Below are 15,105 nucleotides of genomic sequence, written 5' to 3' on the forward strand. Positions count from 1 at the left end.
GTCTCGACATTTCTACATATTCACTGGGAGGCAAAAATAGCTCCCCTAGTTGAGAACCACCGCACAAGAGTTACCTGTGCATATATATACTAGGAAACATTGCAATAATGTTCATGGCAGCATAAATAATCAAGGACTGGATATAACCCAGATGACTGTTAACAACAGGAGAATGAATAAAGAAGTTGTATATTCTTTCAGTGGAACACCATACAGCAATTAAATATAAAAATTATATTAATATAAATTAAATAAATTATAAATGAATTTATAACTGTCCTCTTTAACAGGAATGTATCTTACAAGCATTGCTGAAACATGTCTCAATAGAATGTACAGTTTAATTCATATGACATTCAGAAACAGGCAAATTTACTTACTGTTTAGAAAATCATTTATAAGGTAATATGTTTAAAGTAAAGAAAAGAATGATTATCCCCTACGTCAGAGAAGTGGTTACCTCAAGAGTAGACAGAGGGGCATGCAGTCAGGGACTTCTAAGATTTCCTGGCAGTCTTGTTTCTTAATCTGGATGATGGCTGCACAAGTATTTTCTATATTGTTATGCTTTAAAGTTAGATATGTTTTATACATTTCTGTATGTATGAAATATTCGACAAATCTAACAAAAAAGACATAATGTCAGCTAAATTTGGTGTTTGAGGCTCTATCATGGAAGATCCTAGTTGTTAGCTAAGGACTTTGTCCCTTAAAGGCAATCAGGAGTCATTTTAGATTTTTGAACAAGAGTGGGTATTAAAGTCAATGATTATTAGGTATAATGTCTGAAGTGTACTAGAGAAATACATCAGTTAGCTCTCTGACTAAAAATCACTAGCTGCCCTAAAACAAACCCCAAAATGCTAGAGACTTAACACTGGAAATTTCTTGCCTTGATAATTGTTCACTGGAGTGTTCCTCGTTGGCAGGCAGCTTTCCTCCACTTGGTGCTTCAGGGACCCAGGCTTTTTCCAATTTATGGTGCCACCATCTCCCAGGACTTCAGAGTCCTCTGCATCAAGGAAGACAAGCAAAGAGAGGCTGGTGAAGGAGTGCTCTCCTCCTTACCTACCTTGGCTTAGAAGTTAAATCTCTGCTGCTTATGGTCCATTGGTTAAAAACTAGTTGCAAGGAGGACTGGAAAATGTCTTTCCATCCTAAGTAACTGATTCTCAGCACCACCTCTGTATTATGAAAGGGGGAGTGTGAACTTTTATAGAAATTCTCGGCCATAATAAGGAAGACTAGAAGCCACACAGGAGGCTACTGCAGTGTCTAGCATGACACAGAACATACGTTAGGGCTGCTGCTGCTTATCCTGTTCTTACACTGATCCTGAACATGTGTCGCATTCTGCTTAGAATGTAAAATCTTACCTTTTCATTGCTTGTGGAAATGTAAACAAAAAGGGATAGAAAAGAAAGCAAGTTTGCAGTTTTCAATAGGAAAGCAATTTTATAAAGATATGGCATTTGAGCTAAAGTAAACTGCAGTATTCTTGCTACTTTTTTCATGTCCTGTATCATTCTGAATTAGTTATTTGTCATTCTGAAATATTCATGACCTATTGCTTTATAATAGGCCTGGAAATAGATGTTAAGATTAGATTAATTTTTCTTCCTTCAAAGACTTTAGTATGAAAGAAGTAGAATGTTAAATTAAATAAAACTTGTCCTGACAAAACTATGGTTCTAAGACTGCATAAATGAAGTACCGATTTATACTACCACATGAATGGACCTTGAAAATATTATGCTAAGTGAAAAAAACCAGACACGTATTATATGATTCCATTTATATGAAATGTCCAGAATAGGCAAATCCATTGATAAAATAGATTAATGGTTACCAGGCCTGGGGGGGAACGGGAAATTGGAAGTGATTACTAATGGGTACAGGTTTCTTTTGGGGATGATAAAAATGTTCTGGAATTAGATAGTGGTAATGGAAAAAAACCCACTGAACTATAATACCTTTAGAAGCTAAATTTTACGATATGTGAATTATATCTCAATTTTTAAAATGCATAAGGTTGTGATTTAGTTGGGAGTTCTGTTGGACTGAACAGTTAACAAGAGATTAAAACGTGGTCTCAATAGTGACCCTCCCCCCCACACCAGCCACAATCTCCAGCCCACACTCCTTGGTGCTACACAGATACTGTACATGCTTACTCCCAGTCCTAGCAAATAAGTTCACAGACAAACATAAGAAGGTATTGGGATAGTGGAAATCAGCAAGCTTTCATAAGAAGCTTTCTGAAATGTTATCTATTATCATTGTTCATGCACTGGGACAGAATTGAACAGAATTGGTGCTTTGGAAAGTTGAAAACTGCTAGTGAATTCTTCTTTTGGGAGAAGGGGAAGTCATGAAGAAGATTAGCTGATCAAGATGACTGAGTAATCCTTCAGAACCTAATGAACTCATGAATGAAGTATATGAGATGAGATATACACAAAATATAGTAAGGTTGAAAATGGAACCATCAGATAAGCCAGCTTGAACAACTTTGCCTAGCATAGTTTGTCTTAAATTAGTGATCAGTAGATACTTGAGAGAAAAGTTTAGCAACCTTTATGGGATACAGGCACTTTATTACTAACTGTGGTATTGAAGGAAGGATCCTTTAACATTTAGTATCGTGAACAACAATCTAGTGATTTCTAAAATGGAATCTATCTGTAATTTCAGAGTTCATAATACTGTCTTTAATAAAAATTAATCTGGGAACATGTGTTTCCAAGGTAGCACTGTTATTTTAAAGGCCTTAAATAATATTTGTGACTACTGCTTACATCCATCCCCGAGTTTGTGCCAGATACTTAATTTATCCATTGGGAATATAACAAGTTTTGGTTAGCTGTATGGTGTCAAATGAACAACAGTAATATCTGAATTTTTCAGCATACTGCTTTGGCTAGTGCTGTTTTTATATGCATGAAGCAAAAACCTTGCTACACATAAAAAGTCAAAATCACCTTTATTAAATTAATTAAACAGAATTTTCATGTTTGAAAATGATCAAGCTGAGTTGAAAACAGGTAGGAAATAGCCAGATTTTTCATTTTTGCCAAAAGGTAAATCTGTAGCTGACTTAAATTTGTTTTCTGTTTTTAGCCACAGTCAGACTTGTTGGGGCTTATTCAGGTCATGATTGTGGTGTTTGGAGATGAACCTCCAGTCTTCTCTCGTCCTACTATTTCAGCATCCTATCCACCATACCAGGCAACAGGGCCACCAAATAGTAAGTAGAATAGAGATTTGATTTTTAAACTCATAGAAATAAAAGAAAACCATGTAAAAATGTTTTTGTTAATAACTCCACTTTGCATTTTAGCTTTTCAAGTTAGTGGATTTGTTGGAGGTATTCTGAGGCCCCACATCTGCATGTACAGATTCCCAACAAAGACTGGCATTTGGGCTTTCGTTTGTGGGTAGAAGTCTAACTATGGGTGTGCTGGATTCCAAAACGGAGAAAGAATGCTGGAAGAGAGCTAGAATTTTTGTTTTTATTATGCATGCCATGGAATAGCTTTATTTGATCAGTTTGGAAGTAGGTATTAACATGAAAGACAATCTGCCCTCTCCTTTTCTTTGCAACTCCAGAATCAGTGTTGTAGATAAGAATCAATTATAAAATCAACTAAATCATTCATGTTCAGCTATTCTGGGTATACACAATGGACATCTATCTAGCTCTCAGTTTTCTTCTCCTTAGTACAGCCAATTCATGATTTTACTTTGAGTAGAGAGGTTGGGCCATGGAGTCAATATCAGTTCTCCCCTGATTGGTATACATTATTTCTGTTATTTCTGGTTTTTTAAAAAATAATTCTTACTGATACTTTAAAATCACCCTAAATAATTGAGAGTTGGTTGTACTTAACTTGTTTTAACTTTACTAAACCTGTATTGATTTGTGTTTTGAGTTGTGATTTTTAAATAAATTTTAAGATTGTTAATTAACCAAACTTATGTATCTTATAAATTAGATTATGTGAGCTTTCATTTTTCTCCTGATGAAAATTATCCTTTTCCTTTTTAATTTGTTCTGTCTTGAGAAGCATCTTGACTCACAAGTTGAATGGGAATTTAACAGGAAGAATTTTCTGAATCCATTTCCTTTCTTTCCCTCCTTTCCCAGAATAAGCATGATTATAGCATTTAGTAGCTATTTTAATAAAGATTTAGGGATTCTCTTGGACCAGAAATTTGTTGTCATCTTAATAAAATATCTTGGCTTTAATATCCAAGATTAGATAATCTTGCTCATCTAAGTTTGAAATGCCAAATATTTCCTAGTTCATCATTTATTTTTATTTGCTCAAATAACATAGCCAGTTACCACTTAAGATAAAGGTAACCTTTCAGAAATTTAGACAGTCTCCTAAGCAACAATCTTCCTAAGTTTCTTTGAGTTTTATATTGACATTGGAAGTGAAGCATTCTAGAAAGAGACCACACTAAAGAGATCACTATTACAGTTCAGTTTTTCACTCACTCACTATAAATCACATTAAACAATCTAGATCTAATATAAGTAAATTACTAAAAGAGACTAATTTATTATATTCATTACAGTTTTAATACTTTTATGCATTTAAACAGTATTTATTATGATCAGGTATGACTGCAAAGAAATGAAGGTCTGAATTCCATTTTGCACACATACACCAAGGAATAGCCCAGAAATTTGGATCCATACTTAAACAAGTACTATCTCCTAGTTGAGAAATTATATTCCTCTTCCTCTTATTATTATTATAATAAACATTTTTGATCTCCTGGTTTTAGGATGACTTTTGAGCTAGCTATAAGTCATACTAAAAAAATGTTATGGCCAAACCTCATTTTTTGATGACTAACAGTAACAGTCAACATTTATTGAATGGGAACTATGATACAGCTAAACACTTCATATTAGTTCTTATTTAATTCTTATAATAACCCTGTATATTATGCATACCTGTATTCCATTTTATTCTGGCTCTGAAATTACTTTGCCTCATTATCTGCTTCCTTACCAGTCTTGGGTTCAAATAACTTTTGTTTCCCAGAATCAAAATTTGAAGACTTTGGTTGAATTAGTAGCTTTTTGGAACCTTAGAAAAGGAAAATTGCTTATAATTATGAGGAAATTGCTTATAACTATGAATTGGTGGTTTTTATGTGTGTGAGAGTATTATGGGGAAAGAAACTAGTAATTGACTATACATGTTGCTGACACGTAATTAGTGACCTCATCTTTTGATGTTCATAAAGATCAACTTTGTGCTTTGCTCCTGGGGAAGAAAAAATGTTTTATGGAACCTTGCAATCGTGACATTTGGGGAGTTTTTCTCCCTTTCTGAAATAGCATTGAAAATCATCTTAGCTTCATTATACTTAAGAAAAAAATTTACTTATGACATCTATAAATTCATCCTAATAGGAAGACAGAGAACACTGATACTTGGAGATGTAAGCTCAGCAGTTCCGATAAAGACCCTTGGTCAGAGCCCAGCATACTTCTGCCACCCATTTGGATTATGTGCTCTAAAAGTTCATTTCTTGAAGGTTGCACCTCTTTTGCCTTCAAGCCTTTATACCATTCATCTACTAGATCACTTTTGTTTACGCTCCACCTCCTACATTTAAATTAGCTACTTCCTGTATAATCCCATATATAGCACTCTGCTTCCTCTGTCATAGCACTTAACACTCCTTGCTTGTTTATCTCCCCCACTAGACTATAAGCAACTTGAGGCCAGGAATTCTTTCTTTTTAAATCAAATTCCTGGTGCCTGTCACATGAAGGCACTAAAATATTTATTGGATTAAGGGCTATTTCATCATTGTATTCAGTGAGAAAAATTTCACTGAGGATAAATTGATTCTCACACAAGTCATTTCCAGATAAAGCCAAAGTTAACTTCTTCTCTTTTTCTTCCTTGATTTTGGTTAGCCTCTTGGCACCACTGACTAGTTCTATGTCATTAGTGTTCTCTTTAAAATGTATATAAAGCATTCTTTAAGCTTGCTAGATTTGAATCTTTTTCCCCCTAGTATTTCCAAGATTTGTTTGTTTTGTTTTAACCAGTCTAGCTGAATATAAGTTTTGTATTGGACTTATTACAGTAATTTGAAGTCCTTTAAAGTCCTCAATCAAGCCAACAAAACCAGCTGTGCTAATCGGTCAACATAGTCTTAAAAGAAATATCGAAAAATTTCTTAGATATAATAAAGAGGTCACTTTCTAAAAAGCTGACCTTGGACCAGAGGAGGGCAGAATTACCTTCCTCTGAATTCCATATTGAACTGGCTCCTGTCTCAGGTTATAGACTCCTTGAGAGCTTGAAGAGCTGACCAGGTTGACCTGTTTGCCAGTTACTCCTTGTTGGGATTGTCATGTGTGTTGTCATAACTCATGTTTAATGCTTTTAGAGTTATGTGATTTGAAGGTGTTTATTAGTTGCAGTAAAGAACTAATATGGGTGGAGTGTTTGTTTTATTTTTGTACTGAGATTTGGATTCTTCAGCTGTATGAAATTTTGCTGTGGTTTGATGGTGATGTATGTCTTATTGATAACCTCTATATCTGGGACTATGCATATTATTTTTAAATGTTAAAAATTATTTTTAGCTTCCTACATACCAGGCATGCCGAGTGGAATTTCTGCATACCCATCTGGCTACCCTCCCAATCCCAGGTAATGAAAAATTATCTTTTGAATAGTTGTATTTGAAATTCTATTAGATCTAGAATAAAAGTAATGGGTGCTAACTAGGGCATTAAAGTAAATTTAGTTGCAGTTTAATAGAGGGTAAAACTCAATTTATTGGTGAAATTTTATGATATGTACATAGTTCAAAAGGAGTTTTTTCCATTCCAGAGAAATGCAGCTCCATTCTGTTTACAGAGAGGAAAGGGGTAGGGAAATGACAATGATTCTTATTAGTTTTGGAGACCTTGATATTCTTGCTGCTTCCCTTTAAGAACTTTGTGTATCCAGTATAAATAGCTGAAAGGTTAACAGAATACTAATTATGACTTCAGCCACAGAGAAGAATATTTTAATACCATTTAAAAAAACTGATCTTTTCTGTAAATTACAGGGAATGAATTAATGGTTCACATGGGGTCAGTCTTGTCCCTGTGATATTTATTCATTCATAGACTACATGTACTACCAACCTTTATTATCCATAGGATAATAACAGAGGTAAATTAAATTAACAGTGAAATTAGTCTATGAATAACACACACTAGAAAAATCAGTGAGAGATAATTATTCACCTGTGTTTTAAATGTGCACTCTTCCCAGTGATAATCTAGGAGTACTTTCCAAAGGTAGTCTTGGGGCTAACTTAGAATGCAATACTGGCATATACTTGGTACCTAGATGAAATTTTCAGCTATTCAAAATTAACAAGAATTAACAAGTGAATTTTAACCCTGCTAACTCTTGTTAGCTTCATAGAACTCTTGCAGATAAATGCAGCCAGATTTCCCGAACACCTGCTGTAACTAAATATATGTGTACATATGTCATATGCAGGATCTTTTAAGTTAAATTTAGCAAACATTTATTTTGGGGCCTTTTCTTACTTTCAGGGACTAGCTTATAAGGTAGTAAACATTCTGTCACACTTAGATTGGTAAGCAGAGACTAGATAGAACATGTCAGAGACAATAGAGAAAGATCCCTATGGTTGTTATATATCAGCAGGCTATATGTTTTAGGTTTCTGGAGGCCCTCAATTTTCTATTTAAGTTGTAGAAATGGAATCCTGTCTGAAGCCTTGAAATTATAAGCCTTGGAAATTGCTAGTAAGAAGGAACTTTGGGCATATAGGGAATGGTTATTAGAAGCACAGTAAGGAAATGGACTTCTGAACAATAAAGCCACTTAAAAGAAACTTGTAGATAAAAATGAAGGCTTAAAAATATTGATAAAAGTGTAAATCTTACTCATTTATATAGCCTTAAAAGTACCTTTTGTGAGCTTATTTGTAAGAAGTTCCCTTTTGAGGCAGCTGTTTTTCAAAGATTTGATGGGTTTTTTGTGAGTGTGAAATACAACTTTTAATCTCACAATTTGCTGATGAGTTGTTAAAGGTAACTATTCAAAATGCCATCTATATCTTTCTGCATATGAAAGGTCTTGGCAGAAGAGCCTCAGAACCTCTTTCTCTTCTCTTTGTCCTAAAGGAGAATTAATAAATCAGTCACTCCAGGAATCTTTATTTTAAAACAATGAATATGAGAGGATTTATTCTTGCTCTAGGAAGTTGGGCTAGATGATCTGTGAGGTCTTTCAAATCTTAAGATCTTTTGAAAGTTTTATTTAGCACATGCAGCATGTATACAAGGAAACTAAAAAGTATGTCAAGAATGGTTTTTCCAGTTTTGCTATGTGCACTAGCAAGCATGTCCTATTAGGAAACAGTTTCTGATAACCAGCAAAGACAGGAAATGGTAAGTGCTGCAATGAACAGCCTTAAAGGAGAGGTCACATGTGATTTGGAAGTGGGAGCTTGGAGGTAGCTTCATAAATGAAGGAACTGGTTTATGAGGATGACCTGGAGAAGAAAAGTAAGTGTTTGGTGGTGGAGGGAGCAGCAAACAGTAATAACATTTTATAACTGAGAGAAAAACAAGTTTTCTTTTTTACTCAAGAAAAATTATTAACCGTGAACATAGAGAATAACCATAAAGAAGAAATTAAGCACACTAAGTGAAGAGACAGGGAGTTATCTGAAGTTAGTATCTGTAGGCCTAGAAGAGTTTTATACCACCTTACTGAAAAATTCAGCAACATAATCAATGATTGTCTTGGAAAAAGTATGCAAAATGGTAGGAACTCCAGAAGAAAAGCAAATTTATTCCAGTCTTCAGAAAGGTAGATTCAGAAATTTGAATAAGATTGACATTGCTTCCTTGCAGCATTACAGCATGGATCACTAGAGACTAGAATAAAAGTACTGTGCAGTAGCCTTCAGCTCGTGTCCTCTGGGAGCAGAAATGCTTTTTTTTCTTATTTTGCTTTTATACTAATAGGTAAAAGTATCATGATTACATTGAATCTTCAACAAGTTATATATAAAATAGTTCTGTTGGGGACAAATTATGAAGTGTGAACTACTAGTACAAATAGGAGAGAATCTTTGAGGTACCACCCTGAAAAAAGGGTTACTAAGTATAAACTCAGAGCTCTTGCTCTGGGGCTCTGGGCTGGCTCTTTTTAGTCAGTAATGTTAATGGACTCCAGGAGGCATGTTGATCAGAATTATAAATGTCAGAAATCTGACAATTGTAGTTAAAATGTGATTAATCAAAATTTATTGTTTTGAGTAACAGGTAGCTAGTAATAATCCTGTTTTACTTTTCTTCTCCATTAGAAGAGAAACATTGCCCAACTAGAGATCATTCAGAGGAAAGTGATTAGATCTGAAAACCATGGCTTTGAAGAATGTTTGAAGGAATTAAAAGTATTTCACCTGAGAAGGATGATATAGCTCAGTGGTAGGATGCGTACTTAGCATGCATGAGGTTCTGGATTAAATCCCAGTATCGCCATTAAAGAAAAGAAAAAAGAATTCACCTGAAGAAGAGAAGACTGAGGGGAAAGTGTTAGACATCTTCAAATATGCAAGTGACCTTCCAGAATGCAAATTTAGGACCGTTAATTAGACGTTACTATATCAAAATGAAGTTAGTGTTCAGTAGAGAAAGATGACCATTTGTCAGGTATACAGTAAATGATATTTATAAAACAGTGTTCGATAGGAGATTGGAGGAGAATACTTCTAAGTAAAGTTCCTTCTGACTCTGATATGAATACAGGAATGACACAAACTTTCCATAAAGTGAAAGGAAAGTTTTTAAAATTATTTAAAGGAGTATTTTCAGATCAGATATTTGAAAAGGTTATCAATGGTAAATGGTTATCACAGGTAAAAATTAAATAGTATTATTTCCCTATATGCTGTGAAATCAGAATGGAAAAAAGTTCTCAAAATATTCATTGCTTCCAGTTTTGATACTATTGGACTGCCCTGAAAAAGACTCTTAGTGGCTTTGTTCTGCTGTGAAGATGACCCTCAAATAACCAGGGCCAAGCAAAAGTATTTTAATCATTTACTTTAAGAGTAAATCCAGTGTCATTAATGGAATTTCTATAGAACTTTGCTTGAATAGACACCTGTAGCTCAAAAACTGTAAAATCATTAACTAGTAAAACAACAAACTGTCAAGCTTAGCTTCCTGAATGAGGTTCTTAAAGATACTATAGTGTTGGGTCATCTTAACATTTAATGTTTTCTGTTCTTTTCTTAGTGGTTATCCAGGCTGTCCTTACCCACCTGGTGGTCAGTATCCTGTCACAACAAGTTCCCAATACCCTTCCCAGCCTCCTGTGACCACTGTTGGTAAGTACCCTACAAAATTATATTTTTCCACATAAGGAAAGTCAAAAGTCTCCTGTTGTGAGAAGTGCATTTTTGTTTTTTATTGGGTAAGTTTGACATGTAACATGTTTAAGAGAGGGATATGGTGTGTTACTTTGATACATTTATATATTGTAATATGATTGCATTGTAGCAGTATTTATGACATAATTATCATACAGTATTATTGCTATATCCTGTGCATTAGATCTCTATGGCTTATTTATTTACCACTCATTACAAATTTGTACCCTTAAATCCAACAATCTTACTTTTACATATGAAATGTTAGAATACTCTTTCTTTTTGGAGCCAAAATTCTTGATCATCAATGTGCTATAATTTAAAACTTAAAGTGATTTATCATCATATAAATGAGCCTTATACCAGGGCATAAAAATAAATTTGATTGACTCTTACTACTCTTTCTTGTGTGTCACATGTTTTTATTGGTGAACCTTACACGTGTTGAACTGAAAATGATACTTAGGTTTTCCTAGCCTGGTTATGTGTGAAAACAGATGAGCATCTTTAGAAGAAAGCACCGTTGGGAAATAGGAATGGATCAAGTAAGACAAATTATTGAGGACCAGTAGTTCTTGCTTTTTTATGTTGCTTGTTAATAGAGCTACTTGAAATGTCATTTTCTTCAGCTGAGAAAATGAAAGCAATTCAAGAATTCTCCAGACGCCCACCCCTACATGACTGTCTGCCACCACCTGTGCTCCCATATCTGCTTTCTCCCTGTTACCGCAGATCAGTTATAGTTGCTTTTACCCACTAGATCGCTCTCTAGTTTACCCAAGGACATCATTTCAGCAGTTTCCCCCCTCATCAGTTTTTGTTCTCTACTTGGTTTCTCTCATCAGCACACAAAAATATGCCCTAAAATAACCTTTAAAAATCCTCCTGTTAATTTCACTTTCCCTGCCACCATTATTCTGTTTTTCCATTCCCCTTTGCAGCAGAACTCCTTGAAACAATTGTCTGTACTCATTATCTTCAATTCCTCTTCTTCCTTTCACCTTGAACCCCTCCATTTGGGATTTCCCTCATGTCATTCCACTAAAACTGCTTCTCAAGGTCACCATTGACCTTTATGGTGTTAAATTCAATGGCCAGTTAAATATTCTCCACTTACGTGGCCTGTCAGCAGTATCTGACACAGTTGGTTACTCCCTCCTTGAAATACTTTCCTTTGTTGTTTTCCAGGACCCCAGACTCACTTGTTTTCCCTCCTATCTCACTGGTACTTATACTCAGTCTCCTTTATAGGTCCCTCCTTTTCTTAATGTTGGAATGCCCCTGGCTCTGTCCTTCGCATTCTCTATGTTCACTTCCTGGTGATATCTACCAATCTCAGCTTTAAATACCATTTCTATGTCCATAGTTCCCAAATTTATGTCTCCAGCTTATGCCTCTCTCCAAAATTCCAGATTCTTTTATCTAGCTGCCTTCTCAGTATCTCCACTTGGATATTTAATAGATATTTCAAACTCAATGTGACCAAAATTAAACTTTCAATCTTTCTACCCTGCTTCCCCACCTCCACTGATACTTACTCAATACTCTGACTTTGGCATCATCCTTGATTCTTCATCAGAACCTGTTACCTCGTGGGGGAGGGTATAACTTAAGCGCTAGAGCACATGCTTAGAATGCATGAGGTCCTGGGTTCAGCCCCTAGAACTTCCTCTAAAAACAAACCAACCAACCAACAAACCTAATTACTTCTCCCTCAAAAAGTAAAATAAAATAAGAACCTATTATCTTCAAAATATATCTAGAATCTGAGCATATCCAGTGTTGATCCAATTCACCAATCTCTCTCATCTAATTTACTTCAAAAGTCTCCTAAAAGTTTTCTCTTCTTTCCTTGGACCCCTGCATCAATTTTTAACACAACAGCCAGAATGATACTGTTAAAACATAAATAAATTATATTGCTTCTCTGCATAAAACTTTCTAGTATTTTCCCATTTCACTCAGAGTTCAGTCCAAATTCCTGAGGCTTGGAAGGTTCCATGTGACCCTGCTTTCTTCCCTCTGTTATTTCTCTGACCTCATCTCCTGCTGCTCTTCTGTCTTAGGATTTGTCCACTGCCTGTTTCCTTTGAATGGAGCAGTCAGGCCTACCCTGCTCAGGCTACTCCCACCATCACCAGCCTCCCACACATACACACACATACCCAACATCTAGAACAGTGTTTGATACATAGAAGTTCATCTGAATATTTTGCTGAGTATCTGAATGAATGCAGAATCTTGTGAAGTGTATTCTTCTGTTAACATTTTCTGATAAATTGTAACCATCGTGAGATCTGTCGTAAATACCTCCCCAAAAGAGCATTTTCTTTGGCTGCTTTTGTCTTTGATACATTCTATTTATTGAGATTCTAATGGCAGTGGTTTTGTTTTTTAAAAATATTCTAACCCTTACTGTAATATAGCTCCTTTTCTGCAACGTAATTTGAATGCTTGAGTTAGAAACCTGACGATGGGAGATCTTTAATCCATAAACAAAGCACACTAAATCTTCTTGAGATCTCCATTTTGGCTCAGGCATCAATAAAATGGGAATAGTGCTATTTGTCACTCTGTTTCTCATTCAGATGATAGTATTTGATTTGTAGAGGACCTCAATTTCTGAAGATATTTATATGTTAACTCATTTCAATACAATAGGTATGAAGCATTTTATAGCTTAGAATAGATGATATCCATACATCAAAAAAAATGAATATGGGGAAAATGGTATATTTAAAATCAAATATTTTAGTTTAAGTTTAATCCATTTTGAGTTTATTTTTGTATATTAAGTGTGAGGTGGTAGTCTTAATTCTTTTTCATGCTGTCCAGTTTCCCAGCACCATTTATTGAAGAGGCTGTCTTTTCCTTGTTTTATATTCTTGTCTCCTTTGTCATAGATTAGTTGACCATGTAAGTATGGGTCTATTTCTGGGCTCTGAATAGTTCCATTGATCTGTGTGCCTGTTTTTACGCCAGTACCGTACAGTTTGACTACTGAAGCTTTGTAATGTAGTTTGAAATCAGGGAGTATGATACCTCCAGTTTTGTTCTTTAACATTGTAGATTCTTAAATTATTCTTTTCCACAAAATAATTTCAGGGAATGACTTTGATTCTGTCCCATTTTTTAAGGATGGAATTCTACTGTCCTTCATATTAATTGACCTTTGTGCTTACGCCCACCAGTAGCATCTTTCATCTTTTATGGTAGTTACTCCTTTGGTATCCTGTTTAAAAAGGTCTATACTTAACCGCCAGTTTGGAGGACTTAAATTGTTATGTAAATTAATTTAAATCTGTCTTTGTGTTGTGTGTTTTTCTTTCTTTCTTTTATTTTTGGCAAGGGGAAATAATTAAGTTTGTTTATTTATTTTTGGAGGAGGTACTGGGGATTGAACCCAGAACCTCGTGCATTCTAAGCATGCACTCTACTGCTTGAGCTATACCCCTCCCTCCTTCTGTGTTTATTTTTAAGTGTAAACCTGGTGAGGGTTTTTTCTCATTGATTGTGGTTATAGAAACTTTATAGAGTTTAAATAAAGAGTATCGCTCTACTCTGCCATAAAAAAGAATAAAATAATGCCATTTGCAGCAACATGGATGGACCTAGAGATCATCATTCTAAGTGAAGTAAGCCAGAGAGAGAAAGAAAAATACCATATGATATCACTCATATGTGGAATCTTAAAAAAAAAAGACACTATGAACTGATTTACAAAAAAGAACCAGACTCATAGACTTAGTAAACAATCTGATGGTTACCAGGGAAAGGGGATGGAAAGGGATAAATTTGGGAGTTTGAGATTTACAAATGTTAGCCACTATATATAAAAATAGATTTTTTAAAAAGTTTCTTTTTAGCACAGAGAACTATGTTCAATATCTTGTAATGACCTTTTAATGAAAAAAATACGAAAATGAATATATGTACATATATGCATGACTGGGACATTGTGTGGTACACCAGAAATTGACACATTGTAATTGACTGTACTTCAATTAAAAAAAAAGAATATTGCTCTAATAGTGTTTAAAAGATAAATTGAGGTCCCCTGATTTCTTTGGAAGAAAGTTCCATAGCCTGTGCAGGGCCTGGACAGAAGTATTATAAGTTTACATATTCATAGACTACAAATAAAAGCCTTTTGTAAGCGGCTTAATGAATTTACCTGGTTTGTGCTTAATAGCACGCATCAGAATGACTTTGCTCATATAGTTGTTTGAAATGTTTCTACTTCAGAGATTGACCAATTTTTTTTTTTATTATAAATGCAAGTAACATGGGCTTGATAGTGATCCACATGGGCTTGACCCAGTTTCTCAGCAGATGGTCAGTAAGCTTCCATTTTGGATTGCTTAGGCTCCACAGTTTTCTCTGTAGCACAAATGCCAGGTCAAAGACCATTATGTGAGTCTTGAGCAGGTAACATCAGGAAGTAAAAATGCTGTAGGGGGCAAGTGATTTACTTTTGCTGGTTAGAGGTGAGCTCAGAAAAGTCATTGTTAGTTATTTTGTATTTTTATTTGGGGTTACCATGCATTCTCTAATATAAATGAGCTCCTTTTGAGTCATAGGAAGTAGTGACCATTAGTTAAGTACTGTTAGGAGATAAATATAACTGATTACCTTCAAGTGTTTAAAGAT

The 15,105-nt window shown here is 34.9% G+C and overlaps 2 protein-coding genes across 2 annotated transcripts in view; one reads left to right on the top strand and one right to left on the bottom strand.

Annotated features, from left to right (window-relative positions):
* Nucleotides 1-15,105, top strand: part of TSG101 (tumor susceptibility 101) — a 37,338-nt gene that overhangs the window by 14,810 nt on the left and 7,423 nt on the right. Inside the window, exons 5-7 of the mRNA XM_032488891.1 lie at nt 3,121-3,247; nt 6,626-6,692; nt 10,322-10,413. Coding sequence (XP_032344782.1) covers nt 3,121-3,247; nt 6,626-6,692; nt 10,322-10,413 — 286 coding nt within the window. The remainder of the gene's footprint in view (nt 1-3,120; nt 3,248-6,625; nt 6,693-10,321; nt 10,414-15,105) is intronic.
* The window catches only part of LOC102519711 (L-lactate dehydrogenase C chain), a 71,435-nt gene continuing 57,260 nt past the window's right edge, over nt 931-15,105 (bottom strand). The window contains exon 7 of the mRNA XM_032488895.1: nt 931-1,012. Within this exon, the coding sequence (XP_032344786.1) occupies nt 1,003-1,012 (10 nt within the window). The 3' untranslated portion in view covers nt 931-1,002. The remainder of the gene's footprint in view (nt 1,013-15,105) is intronic.

This window comes from Camelus ferus, chromosome 10 (assembly GCF_009834535.1).
Source record: "Camelus ferus isolate YT-003-E chromosome 10, BCGSAC_Cfer_1.0, whole genome shotgun sequence".
In the NCBI taxonomy this organism is placed as follows: domain Eukaryota; kingdom Metazoa; phylum Chordata; class Mammalia; order Artiodactyla; family Camelidae; genus Camelus; species Camelus ferus.